General features: G+C 54.8%; 1 protein-coding gene across 1 annotated transcript; it reads left to right on the top strand.

Moving 5' to 3' along the window:
* The first annotated feature begins 3,233 nt into the window (after window positions 1–3,233).
* Window positions 3,234–22,666, top strand: WNT9B (Wnt family member 9B). Its single transcript, XM_012782517.2, has 4 exons — window positions 3,234–3,366; window positions 19,447–19,703; window positions 21,105–21,370; window positions 22,193–22,666. Exons 1-4 carry the CDS (start codon window positions 3,290–3,292, stop codon window positions 22,664–22,666), a joined length of 1,074 nt encoding a protein of 357 aa, XP_012637971.2. The 5' UTR covers window positions 3,234–3,289.
* Window positions 22,667–25,318: the final 2,652 nt, after the last annotated feature.

Genomic DNA, 25,318 nt, shown 5'->3' with positions numbered 1-25,318 from the left:
GAAGCCGCTGTGGGGCTGCCTAGGAATTCAGACATCCGTGGGGGAGGGGAGGGGCTCTGTGTGTCACTGGATGCCTGGACTTGGGCTGGAGCATGAGTCTGAGCTCAGGAAGGAGTGCTTCTGTGAGCGTGCATCGTGTGTGACAATGTACATCTCTACGGCCCCATAAAAAGGCCACAGACCAAGGTTATAAAATGGCAACAGCATGTTTCCACAGTGTCTACTATGTGCTGAGCCCCGAGCCAGCCTCTGAAGACACAGAGAGAATTAAAACTCAGGCCCGCCTCGAGGAGCCCGCAGAGCAGAGCGGGTGGTGGGCAGAGCGACACACCATCTACGGCGCAAGGCTGTTCGTCCTGAGGGCCACTCCTCATGTCCTTCCTTGGGGATCCCGCCACTGCAGGATGATCCGTTTTCACCTCCGTCTCCTCCTCCATTCTATGAGGAATCCTCCCATGAGGATCGGCACTTAGAAGGAACATGATACTCTGTAAGGATGTATAATGCAAAGGCCACTGTGAGTCAGGCTGTGCCTGGGTGGCCCTGAGCCAGCCAGCTAGTCCTGAGCAGCCAGTGCAGACGGTCCCACTGGGGCTGGGCTCAGCTCCTGCTGCCATTACTACAGCGGGGCCACCTACATCAGCTACTTAAGCTCACCCAGCCTCAGCTTCCTCACCTGTGCAATGGGGATAATGATCATTCCAGCCTTCCGGGGTGTTTGAGGTTTCAGTGAGACCATGGGCCAGGCATGGCACACACATGCACACATGCACGCACACAGAACTTGGAACATGAGAGCTGCTGTGGAATTATTGTCGGCAACAAGGAGCTGCTACCTGGGCAGTTCTGTGCAGCCCTGTTGACCAAGAAGGCAGAAGCAGGACGCTGAAGCCTCCATTGGCAAGCTAGGGGTTATCCTGGCAGTCAGAGATCTGACACAGTTCTAACCTCAGGAGGAAGGAGCCTCAGGGTGGGGTCCACACACTGGCTGGGGGGGGCGGCTCAAGAGCATGCATCTGAATACTTTCTACATGGTTTTCACTCTCCAACCACTGAACCACTGATGTCTCACCAAATCTTTGTTTTTGTTGTTGTTTGTTTTGTTTTGTCACCCAGGCTGGAGTGCTGTGGCATCATCATAGCTACTACAGCCTTGAATTCCTGGCTTCAAATGATCCTCCTGCCTCAGCCTCCTGAGTCCCTGGGATTACGAGTGTGAGACACTATGCCTAGCTTCCATTGAATCTTTGGTGCTTTCTCCAACCTCTTTGCATCACCAGCTTTGGTAAGCTGGGTTGACATCAATTGGGTTGATGTTTAATGAGTAACATTGATAGTATGAAATGCTGAAAATGTGTTAATTTGGAAGAATATGGCCTCTTTACTTCTCTGTGCACATGCATGTTTGTGTGTGCTTATAGGCTTGAGGACAGGAGGGGAAACTGGGGCAGCCCAAGCTAGACCCACTCTCTCCTTACCCGCCCACCCTTGGTACCAACGGGGCATGGCTGGGGCCTGGTGGGGTCTCTCTGCCACTGCAGCCCACAGCTCTGCCTCCTCTCCGACTCACACTGGTCCAGCTCAGACCCCTCTTCCTCTACATCTCCTTGATCTTGGTTCAAGGTCTTATCAGTGAAATGCTGCAACTGGGTCTGACTGACTCCCAGAGCTGACTACGCACAGCTCTTTCTAACTCCGGTGTTCAGGCACGACACCATATTGGTAACTTGAAATCAGTCATGGTGGAAGTATTTAAGAGACAGAAATCAACAAATGACATAAATCAGACACCCATCCTCCCACCCCCACCCCAACCAGCTGTAAACTCTACTAGAAGTTACAACTGATACTGAGTGCCAGCACCAGCTGGACATTTGACATCTTATCTGCACAAAAATCCTGTGAAATATTTCTCATCATCCCTATTTCATATCTGGGGCTCAAAATTTACATAATTTGACTCCAGGTCTTTGCACACCACACTGGGCCATTTGGTCTCAGTAAATAAAACCATGAGGTTTGATAGTGCTGGCAGAGATAATTAAAAGGTCATTGGGTCATCTAACCACCCTGCTCATTGGACAGAGAAACTGACCTCAAAGAGGCTCACTGGGGGGGGCTTCTCTGTTAACGCAGCCCATCATAGCAGCTGCCATCTCCCCGACACTTCTCCCAGCCCCCACCATGCTGGTGTTCACTGCAAAGCCAAGGTCACTGTCACCTGATGTTCTACATGCATGGCTGATTTTTTGGAAACTTTACATGCAGGTCTTGACATTCATTGCAAGTTATATTTTGTTTTGCTTGATTTGACCCAGTGTTCAAGATTCTCAAAAACATTTTAAATCTCACTTGGGTCATTGGCTGTTTGACTCCTTTCTAGACTGGTACCACCCTCTGCTTTGATCACTGCACCTTCCCTGAAGGTATTGGGGTCAAATTTGAAAAAATACAAGCAAGAGGGAGCTTTGGGGCCCGACACTGGAGGTCTCCATTCTATCTGATAGAGGTTCTGGCGTCTACACACCTGGAAATTAGGTCCCTCCTCCCCCGAGGCCCTGCCCACTCCACTGAGTCCGGATTTCTGTGCCCAGGAACATCCGCAGCATCTTGTCACACGCCCACTGAGGCCCATGCAGTGCACCTCACCAGGGCGCCCTTTCCCTTCCCCTCTGACCAAGGCCCCCCCCCAGGACTCCCTTTGCCCGGCAAGAGGGCCCCCCAAGCCTTTCGACCCGGCCCTGCCCTCAGAGTCCGGGACTGCACAGAAGATACCCGACCCCGCCGGCAGGAGAGAGAGTAGCCACGCGACGGGTGTTCCGCAGACCCCAGGCGCATCGCGGCTCTTATCACTCCACCTCCGCTACCTCGGCGGAGAGACTGCGCGTTCCTCCGCCTCAGCCCGGAGAGACAGAGCCCCCTGAGTACCCGCTCAGTCCCCGCGTCCCCGCGTCCCCGCCTCTCCAGGCCCGGGGGTGGGGGGGGGCTTCACGTTCAGCGGCGCGTCCTCCAGCTGGCGCGGCGCCAGGTGAGCGCTCACCTGCGGCCCGCGGGAGGGGGAATAGGGGCGGGGCGGGGCCCCACCCGCGACGGGGCGGGGCGAGGGCGGCGGGACCAATGGGGCGGGGGGCTCGCCGCCCGGGGGAGGGGGCGCCGCCTGCGCTGCTCCCTCCCCCGGCGGCGCCCGCCCCGCCCCGCCCGGGTTTAAAGCCCCGCGGGCGGCTGGTGGCTGCGCTGCGAGCGCGGAGCGGCGCGAGGAGATGCTAGAGGGCGCCGCGCCGCCCGCACCATGCGCCCACCGCCCGCGCTGGCCCTGGCCGGGCTCTGCCTGCTGGCGCTGCCCGCCGCTGCCGCCGCCTACTTCGGGTCAGTGCCTGCCGTGCCCCCGCCCGCACCCCGGCCCGCCAGTCTCCCCTCCGCCAGCTACAGCAGGGCCAATTTCCCCTCCCGCCGTCCCTCGCACCGCGAGGTCTCCAACTCAGACTCGAGCCCGGCGGAACTCAGCCCACCTTGCAGTCAGAGTTCTCCCCGAGTTCGATCTCTGCTTCCCCCGCTCAGACTCCGATCGCACCTTCTGGCGTCCGAGTCTCTTGTCCCCTCCGCCGCCGCTGTCCTCCCCTTGCCCAAGATCGCGGACCCTGCGCGCGCCTGGACCCCAGCCCCGTCCGCCCGGCGCGCCCCGGCCCTGCCCGTCCAGGCGTCAGCCGCGCTCTGATGCCCTCTCCGGACCCTCGCTCGGGTGCGCTGTCTGCCCTCACCCTGGCTCGGTCGAGCCGCCCCGGTACCTCGGACTCCTTCCCCACCCTCCGGCTTCGCCATGAGGGGCCGAGACCCAGGTGGCTGTGTTGCCGCCAAGGCCGGGGACAGAGGACCGTCTGGTCCAAGGGGAGTAGGGGAACCCTGGGCCTGGGAGTGTCAGCTGGAGATGCGGGAGGGAACCGCGTCCGCTGGGGAACTGCGACCAAATTTCAGACCTGGTATCTGTGAATTCTCAGGAGAATGCTGAAAAGAGTGATAGGGCCCGTAGTGTGTGTGTTGTGTGTGTGTGTGTGTTGTGTGTGTGTGTGTGTGTTGTGTGTGTGTGTGCACGCGCATACACGGCTAGAAAAAGGATCACTGTGGGAGTGACAGACACCTGGGGGGAGAGTGAGGCGGTAACCATCATCAGAATGTTGGGAGCAAAAGTGATTTAGGGCAATTATTCGAGTCCCTTCTTCTCTGACCCTGAATTGCAGGGACATGGCGGTGGCGGCACCACCGGTAAGAAGGCACCTTCCAACCCTCCGCCCAAAGCCAAGTCCAATACGTGCAGTCTGTTCCTTTAAACCTTGCCCCCTTTTAAAGTCTTTACCCCACATCAGAGTGAGGTTTACAGTCTGACTCCATACAGGAAAGGCAAGAAAACACCAAGCAGGTGACCTGTGGGTGGCTGCTTCTAAGAAGTAGCCCTGGAGGGGCGGGTAAGGTCTGGGAAGTCCTGCACAGGCTGGAATAAGGGCTGTGGGCTAATTTCCAGGTCATGACCCCTGGTTAAAACGTGCCTTGCTGTGGGCAGTGGCTTTCCCTGAAATATACAGGGAGGGGAGGGGAATGCCAGCCTAGACCCTAACTCTGGGCTCAGCTTGCTGGTGACCTGGGAAAACAACTCAGTGTCTGGACCTTAGTTTCCCCTTTTGCACAAAGAAGGGGCTGAACTTGATATGACTGAGCTTCTAGTGACCCACCCCAAGAGCAGTGCACATACATGAAGTTTGTTTCCTGAAGATTTCTGGCTTGAGGAACTGTTGCCTCAGCAGGTGGGAGGACATAATGGGTAGGGCACTCTGGGTCCAATCTTGCCACTTGCTAGCTGTGTGCTCTTAGCCAAGTTACTTAACCTTTCAGTCCCTCAGTCTTCCTTCTGTAAAATGAGGGTTATAGTGCTTATTTCATAAAAGGATTGAGTTAGGACATATAAAGGACACAGAACAGTGTCTAGCACATAGTAAATGCTCAACTAATGCTAGTGATTATTATTATTATTATGAGGAAACCAGGTACCATATCCTGATATCCCAGCTATGACAGTTTTCTGAGCTGGAATAAGAGGGGGAGGACAGATGGTACCTACATGCTCTTGGACACCAGCTCAAGCGGGGTGAGAGGAGAGGCGTTTCAGGAGGTCTGGACCATCCTGGCTGGTGTGTTGGAAGGGAGAGGAATTCCCAGAAATGCACAGGGTTAGAATTTGGGGGCTGTGAGTAGGGGCAGCCTTGGAACTGAGAAGAGAGATGGCTACTTAGGCCTGGGTTAGGGCTGAGAGGGGTGAGTATTCGAGCCACCTCTTCTAGGTCACGAGCCCAGCTGAAAAGAGCTGGCAAACATACACTCAACAAACATACACTCAAACAAAGAGCCGGTACATACACTCAGGCCAACGCCATCCCGGTCTGGGGAGCAGGACAGAAGCTCAGAGAATAAGCTAAAATTGGAGCCTTGTGCTGGAAGTGTTGATCTCAGAGAACAGACGAGATTCTGCCTGGGCTCTCACGGAGGAAACTCTCTCATGACTCAGACCAGGTTTCCCAGCTTCTCATCAGAAATTTGCTCTCTGGGAGGAGTCAGATATCAGTCATCCACACTGTAGTGAGAATGTGAGGCAATGTGCGTCTTCCTTCCCTGGGCCATTTGCATTTGAAGTCTCATTTCTGGTTATACCATGAAGTGTTTGGCAACCTGATGAAAGAGCAGGAGAGCAGGTGAGGCCGATTTTGGTGAGGCCAAACTTCTTGAGGGTTTTTGAAATCACAGAACCATAGACTTAAGAGTTGGAAGTAACTCTAGAAGGATCTCTGGTCCAACTCCCTGTTTCAAATAGGTCATGTATGATTATGTCCACTTTTCAGATGGGGCAACCCCCACCCCAAAGCACTGTGAGGCCACAGTTGCTCTTTTTTTTTTTTTTTTTTAAGACAGAGTCTCACTTTGTTGCCCAGGCTAGAGTGAAACACAGTTGCTTCTTGTGCTAGAGCCTAATTCTCTTCATGGTGACAATATCGTAGTAACTAGTATTCAGTTTACAAATCACTTTCTCATAGAGCTCCTTCTCTCATCTGATCCTTGGAGCCATCCCCAAGGGATATAAGATGTGTGTAAATAGTTCCCACAAGGAAACTGAAGGTCAGAAAGGTTCAGTGAGTCACCTGATGTCACACAGCAAATTAGTGGGGGAGGCAGGATAGAAACCAGGTGCTGCCTCCAGTCTGGGCTTTTCACCCTATGGGGAACAGTCTCAGGCCTGGCCATTCGAGCTCATTCTGTGGGACCCCGCGGGGGAGCAGTGGCTGCAAGGGAGCTGCAAAGGGTGGAGAGGGGAGGGGAGGCCGCTCAGTGAACTCTCTTAGACTCTCTTGGCTGTAGCAGGCTAGGCGAGGCCACAACATTCTTCTCTGTCCTCAGCAGTGAGACGGGATGCTCTGAGCCCTGCTGGGCTGTCAGGTGGGCTCAGAGGATGGCATGGTGGCAGTGGGACAGGAGGTGGACCAGAGGTCAGGGACTGAATTTGTCCTGGCTCTGGGACACTCTCTGGGTTGTCCTTGGTCAAGTCACTTGTCTCCAGGGTCCTTAGCACCTGGAGGTCCTAAGGTTCCCTAAGCCTACCAGGCCTGCTGCTGGCTCTAGAAATCTAGGCTTACCCAAGAGCTTATATTTTGGCTTGGATGACTTGAGAATTCTGCAAATATTAACTTCTGTGATGTTTTATAAATGAACACGTGCATTATGCGATGAGAAGGGCACATGACAGGCCCTGTCACCCAATCCAGTCTCTAAGTCATCCCAGTGGCTTTGTAACTAACTAGAAATAGGTCCTGTGGATGCAACTTTTTAAGATCATGGTTGATTTTTGGTGATGCTTTTGTGTGACCTACAATGGTTCACTTACTTTCCTCTCTAGGGAGAGAATAGAGAAGTTTATGAAAGCACAAGATTTTGAGTCTGGGATTTGAATCTCAGCTTTGCCTTTTGCTAGCTCTGTGATGTTGGGTGAATGTCTTAACCTTGCTGAGCCCCAAAGGATCCCTTGTGCATCTTTCCAGTCAACCATTCTCTACCAGTCCCGGGCTACCCCACTTTTCTGCTTCCTGTCGCTGTAAATTAGTTTTGCCTATCCTAGAAGTTTATATAAATGGAATCATATGGTATGTAGCCTCTTGTGCCTGGATTATTTTGCTCAACGTGTATTTGAGATTCCTTCATGTTGTTGCGTATGTCAATAGCTCACTCCTTTTTATTGCTGAGTATTCCACTGTATGGCTGAACCACAAATTGTTTCTTTGTTCCCTGTTGCTGGTCATTTGGGTCATTTCCAGTTTCAGACTGTTCCAAATAAAGCTAGTATAAACATTCATGTACATCTCTTTTTGTGGATACATGTTTTCCTTTCTCTGGATAACTGTCTAGGACTGGATTATTGGATCACTGAGGTTTTACTTTGTACTTCTCCATTGATGAATGGAGTGTTGAACATTTTTTTATGTGCATATTGATTATTTGGATATCATTTTTATTGAGTTACTAATATTTGTCCTCTTATTGAATTGTAGACATTCTTTACATATTTTGGATTCATGTCCTTTGTCAGAAAGTATTGGCAATATTTTATTTCTGTCTGTGGATTGACTTTTCATTTTCTTATTGGTGTCTTATAAAGAGCAGAAGTTTTTTTTTTTTTTTTTTTTTTTTTTTTTGAGACAGAGTCTCAATTTGTTGCCCAGGCTAGAGTGAGTGCCGTGGCGTCAGCCTAGCTCACAGCAACCTCAAACTCCTGGGCTCGAGTGATCCTTCTGCCTCAGCCTCCCGGGTAGCTGGGACTACAGGCATACGCCACCATGCCCGGCTAATTTTTTTTTATATATATATCAGTTGGCCAATTAATTTCTTTCTATTTATAGTAGAGACGGGGTCTCGCTCTTGCTCAGGCTGGTTTTGAACTCCTGACCTTGAGCAATCCGCCCGCCTCGGCCTCCCAAGAGCTAGGATTACAGGCGTGAGCCACAGCGCCCGGCCAGCAGAAGTTTTTAATTTTCATGAAGTCCAATGTATCAAACTTTTCTTGCATGGTTTGTTTGCTTTTTTGATGTCCTTTTTAAGAAATCTCTATCTACCCAAAAGTTGTAAAAGTTTCCTCCTGTATTTTCTTCTGGAAGCTTCATAATTTTATCTTTTACACTTAGGTCTATAATTCATTTTTGAGTTAACTAGTGTATATGGTGTGAGGAAGGCTTATCATTTTCCACATGGAGATCCACTTGTTTCAGTACCATTTGTTGAAAAAAAAAATGTTTTCTTCATCGCCGTCTTTGTTGCAAATCAATTGATCCAATACGTGTGTGGGTCTACTTCCGGACTATTCTGTTCTGTCTATGTGCCTATCCTTATGCCAATACCACACAGTCTTGATTACTGTAGCTTTATAGTAAGCCTTGAAACCAAGTACTATAAGTTCTCTAATTTCTTTTTCAAAATTGTTTTGGCTTTTCAGGAACATGGTATTTCTACATAAATTTTAGTAGCAACTTGTCAATATCTCCATGAAAACCTGCTGGGATGTTTTATTGGGATTGCATTGAATCCATAAATCAATTTATAGAAGATTGACATGCCAACAACATTGAGTCTGTTGATTCATAAACATATCTCTCTATTTAAAAATGCCTCTCTATTTTAAGGGCTTTTTAAAATTACTTACGGCAGTGTTTTATAGTTTGCAGTGTGCAGGCCTTGCAAATACTTTTTAAAAAAATGATTCTTAAGTGTTTTATGCATTTGGATGGTATTGTTTTCATTTTTTAAAACCCCACATTTTTAGAAATTGATTGAGGCCCTGAGAAAAACAGGGTTGGTAGGAAGAAAGGGTAAAAGAAATTTTACTGCTCTGGGGGTGGTGGATTGAAAGCCAAACATCACTGATAAGAATCATTGTGTTTTAGGAAGGAATTTAGGCAGCTTGTCCCTCGCTGAGCTGTGTAGCCCCTGAGGAGTTGGGCTGAGGCTCAAACTAGCCTCTCTTGTGCATGGAGGTAGAGTTTCTATGGCTGAGGAGGGGAAGGACGTAGGGCAGGGGGACTCCTGGGCTGAACTCTCCTAAGGAAGAGAAATCCTGGTGCCTTTGAGATTAGGTACCCGGTAGAAGTTGGGCTCTGGAGGAGGTAGGCCAGGTGCTGTGAGGGCCACCCTCGCCCTGGCATCAGCATGAGCAGGCTGGCAGGGAGGTGGCTGAGGCACTTGCTATAGTGTAAGGAGCCCTGGGCTTGGGTCTCACGGATCAGAGTTCAAATTTTCCATCCACCATTTACTAATTGACCCAGGGCAATCAGCCATTCTGACCTCAGTTTTCCCATCTGAATAATGGGTTAATCTTTACCTCTTAGGGTTGTTGTGAAGGTTAAATAAATGTGTAGAAAAGTACTGAAACACTGTCCATATGTAAAGAGTCCAAGAAATCTAGTGTTCTGCCTTACTGCATCCCTAGTTAAGTTGTGCCTTTGGTGACATCTGTTCCTTCCTCTCTGCATCTTTATCCCAGCCCCTGTACAACTCAGAGCAGATCGAACCTCTCCTGTGCTCGGCACTCTGTGTGCACCATCTCATTTAGCCATTGTGACAGCCCAAGGGGTGGGTGCTGGTACAATTATCCTCATTTATAGGTGAGTGGGGCGCAAGCTCAGAGAGGCCAAGTGCCTGGTCCAAAATCACACAGCTAGTGGCTAGCAGCTCCAAGACCTGAATTCTGCCTGTCGGAATCCAGAGCCCTCCTCTTCATCCCTGCCTCGTGCTGCCTGTGGAGCCCCGGGCTGGAGGCCTGCCTCCCGGCGGCAGCGCTGACCCTCGGAGCCCTCACTCTGCTGCCCAGGCCACTTGGCCTGTGTCCTGGCATGTCTTGCACTGCGTGTCTTAAACTCGTGGTTTGTTGCCTAATTTTCTAGGTGCTCCTGTCTCCGGTTCACTCGTAGTTCCCTTTGGCAGAGATCGTGGGGCCTGTTGTTGGCTGAGTCCCCACAGCCCCTAGTGTTGCTCCCTGGTTCCAGGTGAATGTCTGGGTGGGCAGTATCCTGTCCCTCTCGCGGGCCCTTCCTTTCTCCTGGGACCTCCCTCTGTGCCCCACCACACTTGCTCCCTCACCTTCAAGCACTTGGGTCTCTGGGGCATGCGCGACTTCACCACGGCCTGGCTTCTGTCAGGGTGGGAACTGGACTCAGAGCAAAGAGCAGAGACTTGCCCCTGTCGGGCTCCAGAAAGTCAGACCTCAGGCGTTTCATGGCAGCTTGACGGGGGACAGGGCAGACTGCAAGGGCCAGACCCCCTTGCTGGAGAGATGAAGGCTGGAAGGGAAGGTGGAGAGTCTTAATGAAGCAGAAGAAACATCAACCATATTTTTCCAGTTAGTCCTGGAAACGCCAAAGAAGCTGGCTTTAGGTCAAGATCAGAGGGTCTGCTTTTCTTGACGTTACAATCCCTTTGAGGCCAAATACATTTCAGACCTCAAAATTAATTCCTTTCTCTCTTTTCTTCCCTCCCTCCCTCCTTCCCTCCCTTCCTTCTGTCCTTCCTTCCCTTCCTCCCTCCCTCCCTCCCTCTCTCTCTCCCTTTCCTTTCTCCCTTCCCTTCCCTTCCCTCCCCTCCCCTCCCCTCCCCTTCCCTTCCTTTCCCTTCCCCTCCCCTCCCCTCCCCTCCCCTCCCCTCCCCTTCCCTTCCCTTCCCTTCCCTTCCCTTCCCTTCCCTTCCCTTCCCTTCCCTTCCCTTCCCTTCCCTTCCCTTCCCTTCCCCTCCCCTCCCCTCCCCTCCCCTTCCCCTCCCCTCCCCTCCCCTTCTCTTCCCTTCCCTTCCCTTCCCCTCTCTTTCTTGTCTTTGACAGAGTTTCACTCTGTCACCCCAGCTAGGGTGTGCTGGCATCAGCCTAGCTCACTGCAACCTCCAACTCCTGGCCTCAAGTGATCCTCCTGCCTCAGCCTCCCAAACAGCTGGGACTACAGGTGCATGCCACAACATCCAGCAAATGTTTTTCTATTTTTAGTAGAGACCGGTCTGCTCTTGCTCAGGCTGGTCTCGAGCTCTGACAGCAAGTGATCCTCCTGCCTCAGCCTCCTAGACTGCTAGGATGACAGGCATGAGCCACCATACCTGGCCCTCAAAATTTCTTTTTGAATTTCAGAAAGGTAATAAATATATTGTAGATACCATGCATAACATAGCACCTCTAGCTCTAGGAGCATCTCATAATTAGGCTCTTTGTTATTTTTTTGCAGGAACATATCTACAGGTTGGGATAAATAAAGATCATAATATTCTCACTTTCATTTGAGTCAGGATGGAGCTGTCTCATCATCGAGTGGCCACGCACAGGCATTCCCCAGAGACTGGCCCTTCTGGGGCCCACAGTCCAGCCTGAGCCTCCCTGTCCATGGGGAAGAGGGTGACCAAAGCCGAGGGAGCACTCAAGAGTCTGCCAAGCTAGTTAGTTGATCAACTTGCCCCAGTTAAATAACTTGGCCGAAGTCACCCAGCCCAGAGGCCAGGATCCCTAGCTGAGGTGGAGCTTGCCACAGGGAGGTACAGCCTCGGTGACTGCTTGCCTTTCCCTGCAGTCCCCACCCCATGTCCCAAAGCTGACCCCCCTGAGTCAGAGCTGGGCCTGTGAACCCAAGAAGCTGGGAGGCTTGTCTTTAGGGTTTCCAGACCCCCCTTTTCTCTGCTTCTCCCCATCCCCATGCCAGGCTCCCCCTTCTCTCCCTCTTCATGATCCTAGGCCCTTCTCTTTGATCTTTCCTCTGTCTAGCAAAGTATGTTCTCAGGCACCATTGTTGTATCAGACTCTCACACTTTAGTATGAATCGCAGGCCACTTCTATAAGCCTTTTTTCTGACTTTTGGCTAAAAAGAGACTATGTTTCAGACCAGGGGAAAGTAGACTTTTATTTTTTTTTATTTTTTTATTTTTTTATTATTCAGGGTATGGTCATATTCTATGGAAAGTAGACTTTTAAGCAGAGGATCTTTCTCTCCCTTCCTGAGGCTCCACCTCTTGGGCTGCTCAGAGGAGTCCTGCTCAGGCTTCCTTCCCCTAAAACCTACCAGTCTTGTGTTTCCATCACCTTAGATGTCTGCTGTGGCTGTCGGATTTTGCTTCCTTGAAGTGTTACGTTGAGACTGAAAGCAGAAACTGCCAGGCTTGGCAGAAGCAATCAGGAGACCCGGGGCATAGTCCCAGCCCTGCCACTGAGTGGGGTCACCTTGGACAGGAAATCTTCCATGAACTTGCAGGGCACCAGACAGGTCAAAGCAGAGACCTGCACACGTAGCAAACCTCTTGCCCTCTTTACTTCCCCCCAGCAGCCTCTGAGATGCCTCCCAGGAGCCACCAGAGAAAAACCTCTGGACCTGGTGACCTCGGAGGGTTTCCCCAGCTCTAAAATCTAACAGTTTGAACGGTGTACATTGGACCCAGCCAAGGGACTGGGGGAGATGTTTATATTCACAGACTTGTAGAGGCGAGGGATCTCTCTGCACAGGAGTGACTTCGGGGACCCTCCGTGGCCTCCGTGCCACCTGAGACATGCACACCAGGGACAAAGGCTTCCTCTCCTCGGCTTCAGCCTGAGCCTGAGCAGAGACGGAGAGAGGCAGGAGGGAGGGAGGGGAAGCGTTTCCTCCACAGATGTGGCACTAGCCACGCTCTCAATCCCTGAGGTGGTTGAGATGCAAAGCATGCTCCCCGGCTGTCGCTGCCCACTCAGCTCCTGCGCACGTCTCCGCGGTGCCATCCTCAGCGGGCAGCCCGGCTGCGAAACAGGAAGTGGAGCTGTTCTTGGAGAGACAAAGCCCACAGCTGGGCCAGGCTCTTTCCTCTCGGAGCCAGGGATGGGTGGGGGCCGAGGCTCTGGGGCGGGCTCCAGGGGGAGGTGGCGGCCAGAGTCAGTCCTGGGGTGGGTGCCTGGGCGGAAGGTAGGGGCCGGGGAGGGAAGGAAGGCTGGATCCAGCAGCAGGAGGAGGAGCCACCCAGGGGAGGAGGGTGGTCTTGTGGTCTGTGGGTGGACCTGGCATGAAGCAAGCACCCAATAAAGCCCTTTATAGTCATACTTGTGTTTATTGCTATTCGGTAAATAAAGGTATAAATAAATGAGCGAGCGAGTGAAAGGAGAGAATAGAGGAAGTGGGCGTGAAAGTAGGAACCAGGAGCTGCCGCATTTGCCAAGCTGCACATTAAGTACATCACAGGGGACGTGCGCGGTGACATGGAGCCCATAGAGGAGAAAGGAGACTGAAGGTGGCAGGGAGGATGTTCTGCTCAGCACAGTCACCCTGAGGGCCCCTCAGGGTGACGGGAGGAGAGGAGAGAGGCCAGGGGTGGTGCTGAGGGTCCCCTCTCTGAAGAGGGGCTGCCCGGTGCCACGGTGCCCATCTTGTTGGGCCGCGCACTGCCCTCGCTGACCTGCCCGCCGCTGGGCAGAGGTCAGGAGCGGAGAGCACGGGAGGGGTGTGTGTGTGAGTGTGTAGGGGCGCAGCGAGGGCCAGCAGAGGTGGACTGAGATGTTTGAGATGAAAGCACAAAGGGAGCATTTACCATGCAAATGGCCCCGCAGCGGAAGCTTGTTATCGGGGCATCTCACGGGGCTTTGCAGGGCCAAGGCCAACACCCCAGGCGGCACAAGGCTTTCCTGGTTCCCAGGCAGCTGCCTGCAGTTGGCATGGGCCCTGGTGCCAGGCCCACAGCTCCTGGACCTTGCAGCTAAGACTCCAGACACGCTGGCATAACCTGGTGCCCTGGAAACCATCCGCCTTGTCCCATGCCACCTCCCCACCCACATCCTGGAGGCAGCCTCTGCTGGCCCCATCGGACCCTCTCAAGCAGAAACAAGGATGGGAGTGGGTCTGGGAGAACAGAGCCTGGGCCGCCCCTGGGGGATGAGGAAGGCTCTAGACACCTGCCTGGCCTTCCCCGGACAGCCTGGGGTGCTCCCCGAGAGCCTCCTCCTGCCTCGTTCCCACCCCCAGGCCTCCCACTGCAGGCAGGACAGGACTGGCCATGGCCGGGTCCTCACCCTGACAGTGCTGAGAGTTTGGATCTGGGTCCCTGAGCAGCTACCGATTGTTGCCCAAGGAGACAGGCTGCTTCAAAGCTTTCTCTTCCTTCCCCTGCTCCCTGGAGAGTTTGGCCTCCTGAGTCCAACCCAGCTCCCTTCAGACTGTGAGCTTCTTGAGGGCAGGGCCGTGTCCCAGCACCCAGCACAGTGCCTGGCACATAGTAGGTACTTGACAACGACAAATACTCATCTGGGGTTTACCATGCACCGGCACTGTTCTGCATTCAACAGATAAAGCACGAAGAGGTAAAATACCTTGCCCAAGGTAGCACAACTAGGAAGAGGTGGAGGCAGGATTTGAGCCCAGGCAGCTCGGCTCCGGTCATGCTCTCCCACAAGCCAAGGTGTATCTGTCCAGTGGAATGAGCTCAGGGGGTGAGGGAGGTCCCCAAGGTCACCCTGAGTGAGAGTGGGACCTGGGACCAGACCACCCAGACCGGAACAGCCTTGAAGCACGAGGTCCTTGGGTCCCCATGCTCCAGCAGGTGGTGGGTGATTATTGAAGGGCAAGCTCCATTTCTTCTCAGGGGTTCGATGGTCCCTGGGGTCCTGCTGATGGCAGGTGAAGCATGACCTGGGACGCTTCCCTAAAGCCTGGCAGAGCCTCTTCTGCTTCCTTCAAGTCACCCCGATGGGGGAGCTTTAGCCGAATCCGAGGATGGGGTAAGCACCGGCGAGTGTGGAAGGAGGTGGGGCCGGAGGGGCCAGGAGTGGGCAGAGGAGATCTGGGGGTGGGGTGTATGTGGGATGAAGTCCTGGGGGCACCCTTGACTTTTCTCACTCTAGGGGAAGACAGGGTGGTCTGGCAAGTGGCTGGAGATGCCCTGGGCTCCAAGCCACGCATCTCATGTGTGGGGGTGGGGGCTTCTGGTCTCACCCTCAGCCTGACCACTAAGGGCCAGGCGATGAGGGTGCAGACAGCAGCGGGGCACAGATGGGGCGTAACCAAGTGAGGAGGACGAGGAAGCTGATCACATGGGATCATTGCTTTATTAGTGGGAAAAGAAAGGCTGGAAGCCAGCCTGGGAGAGCCCAAGGAGGACTGGACTTGGGGAGACCAGCTGGCCAGGGCAGGTGCAGCCTGATGGAGTGGGGGGTCCCAGGCGGCTCAGGAGCACTTGAGTCAGGCAGAAGCCGCCAGCCCGGAAGAGCAGTTAGCAAGTTTGCAACGTTTCCTTCCTCTGCTCTGATAGCAACTGATTGACCCAGAACAGTGTCATCATCAAAACCCCCAATTTCTTCTGGATTCATAAGGCTAATAAAGCTCACTCAGCTTCTCTGTTTGTCCATCTTACCCCCGTGGGGCTCAGCTGACATGTGCGCAATAGGGATTTCACAGAGGGACCCGTTGGGTGGGGTTCTCAGGCCTGGGGGTCCAGAGAGTATGATTTCTTCCTGGAGAGGGAATCATACCTGCTGACCACTGAACAAAAGCTGGAAACTGCAACACTCAGAATTCTTCTGGGGTCCAGGAAGAAACCTTCCCAGCAGATGCCATGAGACAGGCATGCATAGGAGAATTCACTAGCATGATTTGAGGAACTAGGTTGACTTGTTTTCTAAATTCGATGTCAGCCTGAGCAACATAGCAGACCCTGTCTCTACACAAGAAAAGAAAGAAAGAAAGAAAGATTAGCTGGGCGTGGTGGCATGCACCTGCAGTCCCAGCTCCTCAGGAGGCCGAGGCAGGAGGACAACTTGAGCCCAGGGGTTGGAGCTTGCAGTGAGCTATGATGATGCCACTGACTCTAGCTTGGGCAACAGAGTAAGACCCTAGCTCAAAAAATTAAATAAATAAATAAATAAATTTGATGTCCTGGTACTATTTCTTCAAAGGAAATATGATCCCAAACCATAACACAGACAGCAAATAAAAGGGAAACTGGGCTCTGGAAGGTCTCCCAGGCTGTCTTCCTAGGCCCTGCTGGGTCCCTGAGACAGTGCCAGGGAGCCTTCTTTGAGAGCAGCCTTGGGCAGACCAGGGCCTGTCGTGGCCTGAGGCTTCTGTGCGGTTGGCTGCCTTTCCTGACCATTAATCGCTGCTAAGTGTCATTACCGCTAATAAAATTAACCGACTTTATACTGGACTCCTGGAGCCATCAATCTCAGGGTCTATTACGTGAAATTAAAGAAAACAGGTGCCTGTTGATGAGTGTGAGGGTGTTTGCTGGGCCGGGCTCACAAGTGCGGTCGAGGGAATTCCCCCTGTGCTCTGCAGCTGTCAATAGGCCGTAATCAAGGATGACTCTCCTTATTTGACGAATGACTCTGAACCTTCACTCCACACCATGGGGGTGTCTCAGGCAAGAGCACAGCTGTGCCTCGGGAAGACTCTGAGGCCAGAGATGGAGAAGCTCCTCAAAGTCTCCCTCCCACTCTCACCTCTGCTTCTCTTGGTGCATTTCGTTAATTCTTTACTTTCTCTCTTTGGATGAGCTTTCTTGGTTTATCTTCTGTGTTTCAAACCCAGTCATCCAAAGACACAGAAAAAGAGAGAGAAAGAATTATATATGTTCTCCTAATTCCAATTCCAGATTCCAAGAGAAAGAACTGATTGGCCCAGCTTGGATCATGTGACCATCATTGATCCAATCAACAGGCCAGCAGGATCACATGGTATAGAATGGCCTACAAGGGCCACATGGTAGGGTACCCATGTAGATAGAAGGAACAGGTGGGCAGCTAACCAAATAGGTGTCCACCAGATTAATTTAAAGGGCTTAGCAGTAAGCACTCAAAAATGGCAGGTATACAAATATATATAACATTACAAATGTAATAAATATAGTATATAATGTATTATATATCGTATAAAATGACATATAATATAGCTGTCATGACATAATAATAGCTATTATTCTTAAAATGGCATCTGAGATGGGCCTTGAAGGATGTGCAGCCCCATTGTCTAGAATTTCCATCACTCCCTGCTAGCTCTCCCGTCGATGAGTTTCTACAAGGGTGGTGTCGGCTTCTGGAACACAGGAACTGTGTGAGCAGAAGTTGCCCCTCACGCCAGCCCCTGGTGGGGGGAGGAGGACAAATGGGGGGCTGGAGAGCTGCTGCCCCCTTTGCTGCCTGCAGCCCCCATGCCGCCCTCCGTGCTGGAAGCCAGTCAAGGCGGGGCCTCCTCAGCTGGGGTTGACTTTGGCTCCTGCTCTGGACCTGCCAAGGGTCAAGCTCTGAGGGTTTCCTGCCAGGCCGTAGGGAGGGGTTTGGGTGTAGACCTGGTGGACTGGAAATTTACCCATTTGCCCCCAGCTTAATGATTAACGGGCCCCTGCCCTCACCCTGTCTGGGAGAGGAGCCCAGGGCCAGGCTGGCCAGGAGGAGCCCGATAGCATCTGTCTCTGCTTGGAGGTTTCGGAGATATGCTCACACCGGCTTGGCTGCACCTGATGGGTTTGGAATCCACGGGCAATTTCTGAGGGCACCTGGGGCCTGGCCAGGCCCCTCGCCCTCCGGTGAGGCTTCCTCCTTCAGGGGCACACAGAGAGGGTGTGGCCTGCAGCCAGATGTCCTGGCCGAGGCAGGCGGCTCCACACAGAAGAGCTGTGCCGTTGGCTCAGTGGGATGTGGCCCTGCCTGACACCACTGGTTTGTCCACAGGGCTCTCACCTTGGCCAGTGGCACGTAAACAACAGTGGCAAGTGCCATATCCAGGCAGGAGCTTTAAGAGCCACTGCCTGGTTCCACCACTGCTCCTTCACCCTGACTGTGGGGCTGGCATGTCCCAGAATCATGTATATTCCACCCACGTGGATGGGGGCACCAGGGTATATAGGTCAACAGACATTGCAAACTAGTACAACCATCTCACCGACAGCTCCTGGGAAAGGGGGGGTGGTGAACTCTAATTCCAGTTCTCACATCGCTGCTGATCTGTTGTATGATCTGGGCCAGTCTCTGCCTCTTCATAAAACTTTTTTTTTTTGAGACACAGTCTCACTCTGTTGTCCGAGCTAGAGTGCCGTGGCATCAGCCTAGCTCACAGCAACCTCAAACTCCTGGGCTCAAGTGATCCTCCTGCCTCAGCCTCCTGAGCAGCTGGGACTGCAGGCATGCGCCACCATGCCCAGCTAATTTTTTTTCTATGTATTTTTAGTTGGGCAATTAATTTCTTTCAATTTTTAGTAGAGATGGGGTCTTGCTCTGGCTCAGGCTGGTTTTGAACTCCTGACCTTGAGCGATTCACCTGCCTCGGCCTCCCAGAGTGCTAGGATTACAGGCGTGAGCCACCGTGCCCCGCCACATAAAACCTTCTTTTCCTCATCTGGACAAAGGGAGACTCTTCCTAGTGAGGGAGCAAAGCCTCTGGTTAGAGGAGAGATGTTTGGGAAGCTCCAGCTAGCAGGAGAGTAAGCCTGTCCCAGGCCCTATGGCTAGTACATTTTGTATAATCCTCCCAGCAACCCCAGGAGGTAGAGAGGATCAAACTTCCCAATTTCCAGAGGAGAAAAACCAAGTTTACAAGGTTGCACAGCTAGGAAGTGGCAGAGTCAAGCTTAGACTTTGGCAGTCTGACTCCAAATCAATGAGCTTTGGATGCAGGAGAACAATCAGTTTGGGATTGATAACCTGATAGAAATTCAGCTCTTTCTCCTTCATCTAACCATCTGTCAGTCTTTCCCTCCCCCCCCTCTCCTCCCTCCCTTCCTTCCATCCTACTTCCCTTCATCCCTCCCGTTCCCCAAGCATCCATTTATACCCGGGCACCCCGAGTGGTCAGATGGTTGAAGATCTACCTGGGAGATATGGGAACAGGTTATGGGGGTATGGGATTACTTGAGTAGCATCATAATGTAAGGGAGAGGGGTGTCAGGGGACCTTGGCTGGTGTCTGCTCAGCGTTCACATGCCCTCTGCCTGCCCCCACTTAGGAGTGTGTCTCTCCCTTCCAGGTAGTGACCCATACTATGTGCTAGTTCCCAAATCATAGAAGCTGCCCAGGGGATGGCATAAATATACAGATTCCCAGGCCCCATTCCAGATCAATAGAATCCAAATTGCCAAGCATGAATCCTGGGAATCTGTATTTTTAATAAACACCCCGGATGAGCTTTCTAATCGGCCAGTTTGGGAAACTGGGTGGGTACAAAGAGCAGAGACCGAAACCTGGAAAATGCGGGTTCGAGTCCTGCACCAGCCCTTGCTATACATGCCCTGCTTTTCCTACTCTGCAATATGGGGACGTGACTCCCACGGGGTCAGCCTGCCGCCCAGAAGGGCAATAAATGAAGCTCCCAAGAAGGCCCCCTTCCCTCCCTGGCCCCACATGGCCATCCACGAGGCCCACTTGTGTCCCTCCTCTCACCCCCCCCCCCACAGCCTCACCGGGCGGGAAGTCCTGACGCCCTTCCCAGGCCTGGGCACTGATGCTGCCCCGGCGCAGGGCGACGCCCACCTCAAGCAGTGTGACCTGCTGAAGCTGTCCCGGCGGCAGAAGCAGCTCTGCCGGAGGGAGCCTGGCCTGGCTGAGACCCTGAGGGACGCTGCCCACCTCGGCCTGCTCGAGTGCCAGTTCCAGTTCCGGCACGAGCGCTGGGACTGCAGCCTGGAGGGGAGGATGGGCCTGCTCAAGAGAGGTAGGGGGAGGGCTGGGGGGGAGGAGGACGGTGGGGGGAGGGGCGGGGGGAGAAGGGCTGGGGGTGGGAAGGGCTCGGGAGGACCACCCTTCCCCCTGCCCCTGTGCCCAGGCCACACTGCCCTCGCTAGTCTAGCACAGCCACAGGGGAAAAGAGTCCTGGGCATCGAGGGTCTGGTGAGGGCCAGCTGTGGCCCAGCCTCAGGTTTGGGGAGCAGAGGAGCAAGGGAGACACCAGAGAGGAGGAGACAGAAGCCCATGCCTGGAGGAGCCCACAAATGAGCTACATGGTCCCCTAATCACCCCCCCCCGTGTCCTGCACACACACGTGTGCAAGAACATACAAAGATGGAAGGCAGTAGTGACGGGACAAATGACACGAGACAGGCCAACACATGTTCACTCATCCATCTGCATCTTTGTTGATCACATCTTTTTATCCATCATCCCTCCTCCCCACCCTTCCTCCCTTTCTTCTCCCCGAGTCCCTCATGGCTCCCCATCCACTCACTAAGCATCTGCTGAGGCTCTTGGCGAGCAGGGCACAGTGCTAGGTGCTGAACAAGGCCCCTTCTGCCCTCGGGAAACACATAATCCACAGGGGAGACAACGGGCCATCGTGTGACTCCATCACCAAGGAGGAGGGCCATGATGGGGACTTTTACAGAAATGCAGTGATGCTGTGCGGGGCAGCCAGGCCCCTCCTGGGCCAGCTGCTCTCTGGGGACAGAGCTAATGCCCTGCCCCTCCCCACCACTTCTCTCTCTCTCTCTGGTTGTCACCAGTGCCTTAGGTGCACTGAAGAGCAGGCAGGAGGTGGCGAGCCCGTGGGAGGCCAGGTCAGGTGTGGGCCCCGTCCCAGAAATGAGGAGTAGCAACGTATGGCAGGGGGTGGGATGGCCAGTCCGTGGCAGGCCAGGCAGGAGACCGAAGTCACTCTATCATTGGGTCTAGTCCACTGTGGGTGGCATCATGAATCCTAGAAGCCCACAGGGCACATCTCAGCAATCGGGGGCCTCCGAAATGGGTTGGTCCAGCTTGTCACACATGGACTTGGAGTCCAGATGGCTGGGTCAGCCCCCTCTGTGGCCCTCACTAGAGCCTGGGTGTCTTCTCTTTGCATCTCAGGGTTCATGTCTGTTAAGTAGAGGCAGCGACTCCTGTCCTGCTGCCCTCTGGGCCCTGCGCACACACTCCATAGTGGATTTGGAAATTCCATTTAGACAGCAATTTGCAGCCTGAGTTTGAAGGGCAGGTGACAGGGAGGCTCACCCGGAGATGTGTCCTCAGGCCCGCCACCGCATCTCTGCCACCACCCCCTCCTGCCCTCAGAGGGTGGCGGGCAGCCTCTGAGCTTCCCCCTGTCCTCCTTCCTGACCCCGCTGGGCGGGCGCCCGCACAGGTTTCAAAGAGACGGCCTTCCTGTACGCGGTGTCCTCGGCCGCGCTCACCCACGCGCTGGCCCGGGCCTGCAGCGCGGGGCGCATGGAGCGCTGCACATGCGACGACTCTCCGGGCCTGGAGAGCCGGCAGGCCTGGCAGTGGGGCGTGTGCGGCGACAACCTCAAGTACAGCACCAAGTTCCTGAACAACTTCCTGGGGCCCAAGAGAGGAAGCAAGGACCTGCGGGCACGGGCAGACGCCCACAACACCCACGTGGGCATGAAGGTGAGCATGCCCCTAGGCCACCCACAGCGCCTTGCCCAGCCTGGGCGCAGAGCCAGGGAACCCGCCCTCCCTGAGCGTCTACTCTGGACCACTGCTGGCCGCCGGGAGTACAGCAGAGTGGGGGAGGGTCCTGGATGTCATGGGTGGCTGGGTAGCAATGGCAGCAGGCTCAGAACCGGGCCTCAGTGAAGCAGGGATGTGTTTGGAGAGGGGTCTCCCTTCCGAGGACAGGGTCTTCCTAGAGGTCCTAGAAGCCAGCATAGTTTGACAGCTTTGATCTCGAGCAACCCCTGCTGCCCCTCCATTTTATGGGTGGGAAGATGGAGGAGGCCCAGAGAGAGGAAGGGACTCAGTGGAGGTCACACAGCAGAGAGACAACTGGATGGTATAAAGAATCTAGGTGTACGGGGGTGAGCAGGCTGGGTGAGGCCAGTGCTCCAGTTCCTTGGGAGACTGGATTCTGTGCTCTGTGTGCTCTGTCCTCATCTCTGAGTCGTGTAAACCAGGGCTGCTCTGTTCAGCGGTGTAAGTTGTCTACTCCACCAGAACTCTGGCCCGGCAGAGGAGCTGGGGCTGTGATCAGCCACCTCACCAAGGCGTGCGTGCACACTGGCTGCCTCCGCCAAGAGGAAAGGGAGCCTTTGACCTAGTTGTGCGAAGGTGCCTCCCGGGCTCGCTCGGGTCCTATTTGTCCCCCTCCACGAACCTCCTTGTGTCTCCTTCCCATCCTGCCGCTCCCCTGCCGGGGTTGGTGCCCTGGGTGCGGGCTTGGGCTGCGGGGTCCGGGCCTCTGACCCCGCCTCCACCCGGCTCTTCTCGCAGGCTGTGAAGAGTGGCCTCAGGACCACATGTAAGTGCCACGGCGTGTCGGGCTCCTGCGCCGTGCGCACCTGCTGGAAGCAGCTCTCCCCGTTCCGTGAGACGGGCCAGGTGCTGAAGCTGCGCTACGACTCGGCCGTCAAGGTGTCCAGCGCCACCAACGAGGCCCTGGGCCGCCTAGAGCTGTGGGCACCCGCCAGGCCAGGAAGCCCAGCCAAGGGCCTGGTCCCCCGGCCTGGGGACCTGGTCTACATGGAGGACTCGCCCAGCTTCTGCCGGCCCAGCAAGTACTCGCCGGGCACGGCAGGCAGGGTGTGCTCCCGGGAGGCCAGCTGCAGCAGCCTGTGCTGTGGGCGGGGCTACGACACCCAGAGCCGCCTGGTGGCCTTCTCCTGCCACTGCCAGGTGCAGTGGTGCTGCTATGTGGAGTGCCAGCAGTGCATGCAGGAGGAGCTCGTGTACACCTGCAAGCCCTAGGCCTGCTGCCCCAGAGCCAGCCGGGCACTGCCAGGACTCCCACGGTGCCCGTACAGCTGTTCAGCCTGCCCTCTGAGCAGTAGCACAGTGTGTAGCACAAACCAACGTGTGCGCCAGTGCACACGAGTGTGCGGCTCACCCCTCCTCTACCACTGCTCAGCCCGCCTTTGGCTTCCCTCGACAGCAAAGAGAAGCAAACCCGGGCCCTGAACCCAAGGGTCGCCAGCCTTATTGAGGACTTGGAGCAGGAAGACAGGGTGCGAGAGGATGCGGAGGGAAAGGAACCCGAGAAGACAGCAGGACTGAGGTTTTGGAGGGGAGAGAGGGTCTATCCCGCCATCTTGGTTCCTGGGGTGAATGGCCGAGAGCCAGCAAGCTCTCAGGACCCAGGCTTCTGGGCGGGGAACGCACCGGAGGCGATGCTGGCTGGGAGCAAAGGCGGGAGCCTGCTTGGAATGGGTCGGTCCAGCCCTCCGGCCCTGCCCAGATGGCAGTGAGCACCAGGCGCCACTGCTCTGGCTTTGCCGTGCTAGGTGGCAGGAGCTGTTTGGAGGAAGGGAAGCTTTCTGGGCTTGAGTGGACCCAAGTCAAAGACGTGTCCTGGACCTCCCTGATCTGGGTTTTCAGATGTACCTGCACGGAGGCCTCCTTCTCATCTCGAGAGCTGAGTTGTCCACAACCCTCCACCCTGCCCGGGGTGACTGCCAGTGGACAAGGCAGGCCGCGGTGGGACTCAGTGCACCCGAGGTCACATGGGGAGACAGCAACCCTCCTTGTTTTCCCTGGTGGCCAAAGGAACCTTTAATTCCAACCCAGAGGAGAAGAGGGACAGCCCTCTGGTTCCTGGCAGGGACACAGTGAGCTCAGTTTCTCAGCCATCTACTGAGTCAGCTTTGGTCAGCTCCCTGTGGCTGGGGTCTTCCTGGGCGGCAAGACCCCGCCACCAGCTGACTTTGTGACACAGACGACCAGCTGGCTCTCGGGTTCTGGTTCTGATTACCTTTCTGCTCTTACGGCTGTGCATCTAATTGGGGCTTTCGCCCTGGCTGGAGCTGTAGGCGCTGAGTCCTTGCCACGCCTGGCTCTTTGTAGCCCTTTCATTCGCTAATGGCCCCTCACTTTGGCCCCTACCTGAGGAGTAGAGGTAACTTTGCGAACTTCCTCGGATCCTGTGGACATTTCCAGAGCCACCTGCCAAGGCCCTGTGTGGGAGGAAGAGAGAGACGCAGGTACTCACGCACGGACAGACCCACCCCTTGGACCGGCCGAGGGCTCCCAGGGAGAGCACAGCCCTCTCTAGCTCACGACAGGGCCCTCGCAGGGGCCACTCTGCTGGAGGCTTGTGCCTCCCCAGAGTGGGGCCCCGTGCCAGCCAGGAGGACGTGACCTCCTTCAGGACGCCCTTGGCCGCTTTGCCAGCCCTGCCGCACCCCTCCGTCAGCTTCCTTTCTCCCTGAACCCAGAGGCGCTGACCTCCACTGCGGCAGGAAGCTTCGGAATCAGCCAGATGCTCAGAAACGTCATCTGTGCCAGCTCCGGGAGGAAGGCCCATGGCGGTGCCCGGCCGACTCCCTGAGACCCCCGAGGGCGAGGAGGCGCTGCCCTCGGCGGACCGGGGCAGCCTGCTGGATGCTGGCGGCATCTGCGACTGCACAGGCTCAAAGGAGAAGCCAGATGGACCCAAGTCCCCTCACTAGGCTGACTTTGCTGACCCAAGCAGCTGGCCGCATCTTGGCAGGAGGAGAGGGCGGAGGGCTGGTTTTCTGGGTCCTTCCACTCCCCCACCGCAGGGAGACTTTTCCTCTGCCGGCCTGATGCATCCCACTCCTCTGGCTCCACCCCGGCCCAGCCCCGGCCCAGCCCTGGCGTGAGGCAGCACAGACCCCGCTGGCAGGAAGAGAGGCCTGGGAACATCACAGCCACTGTGCCATGGTGGCAGGAGGGCAAAGGCCAGACTCTGAGGGACCTAGGCCGTGGCTGGCATTGAGGACCCCTCCACTCATGGGGTCCTCTCCGTCCGGCCCTCTCCCTGTCTTCTCCCCCCTTGTCCGCACCCCTTTCTTTTCCTGGTATCCCTAAAGACCCACCTCAGCCCTGCTCAGGCCCCTGGGGACCAGAGTGACCACTGACCCCTCATCTACAGCTTTAAGGGAAATGCTCACAGGGTATTTTTGTCTACCTCACGCATATAGTTTTTAGGATGAAAGAGAATAATTTATATAGCTAAGATATATGAGAAAGTATTTATGTTATTTATATAGTTGCTATATTTCACGGGCAGCACGCACGGCGTTTGTGCGTCCCCAGAAGCTCTCTGAGGAGACGCAGCCGGGCCTGACGGGGCCGCTGAGCTGGAGGCCTGGCGGCTGGGGAGGAGGTCGGGTGGGCTCCCGTGTCCAGAGCCCACGTCCCCTCTGCCGTGACCCCGGTGGGCTCGATCCAGACCATCCTTGTGAAGTCTGTGGGTTCCCTGCTCTTCTGAGCAACAGACCCCCTTCTGCTCTGGCAAAAGTATCTTGTTCATAATAATAATGACAGTAAGGATGACCACACCTGGCATTTGTAAAGCACTTTTGATGTTCAGAAACTCTTTTAGCCCTTCGACTTCACTCCATGTCTCCATTATCCCTGTGAGGTGGGTGGGGCTGCATT

Source organism: Microcebus murinus, chromosome 18 (assembly GCF_040939455.1).
Source record: "Microcebus murinus isolate Inina chromosome 18, M.murinus_Inina_mat1.0, whole genome shotgun sequence".
Classification (NCBI taxonomy): Eukaryota; Metazoa; Chordata; class Mammalia; order Primates; family Cheirogaleidae; genus Microcebus; species Microcebus murinus.
This window is presented reverse-complemented; position numbering and strand designations above follow the sequence as displayed.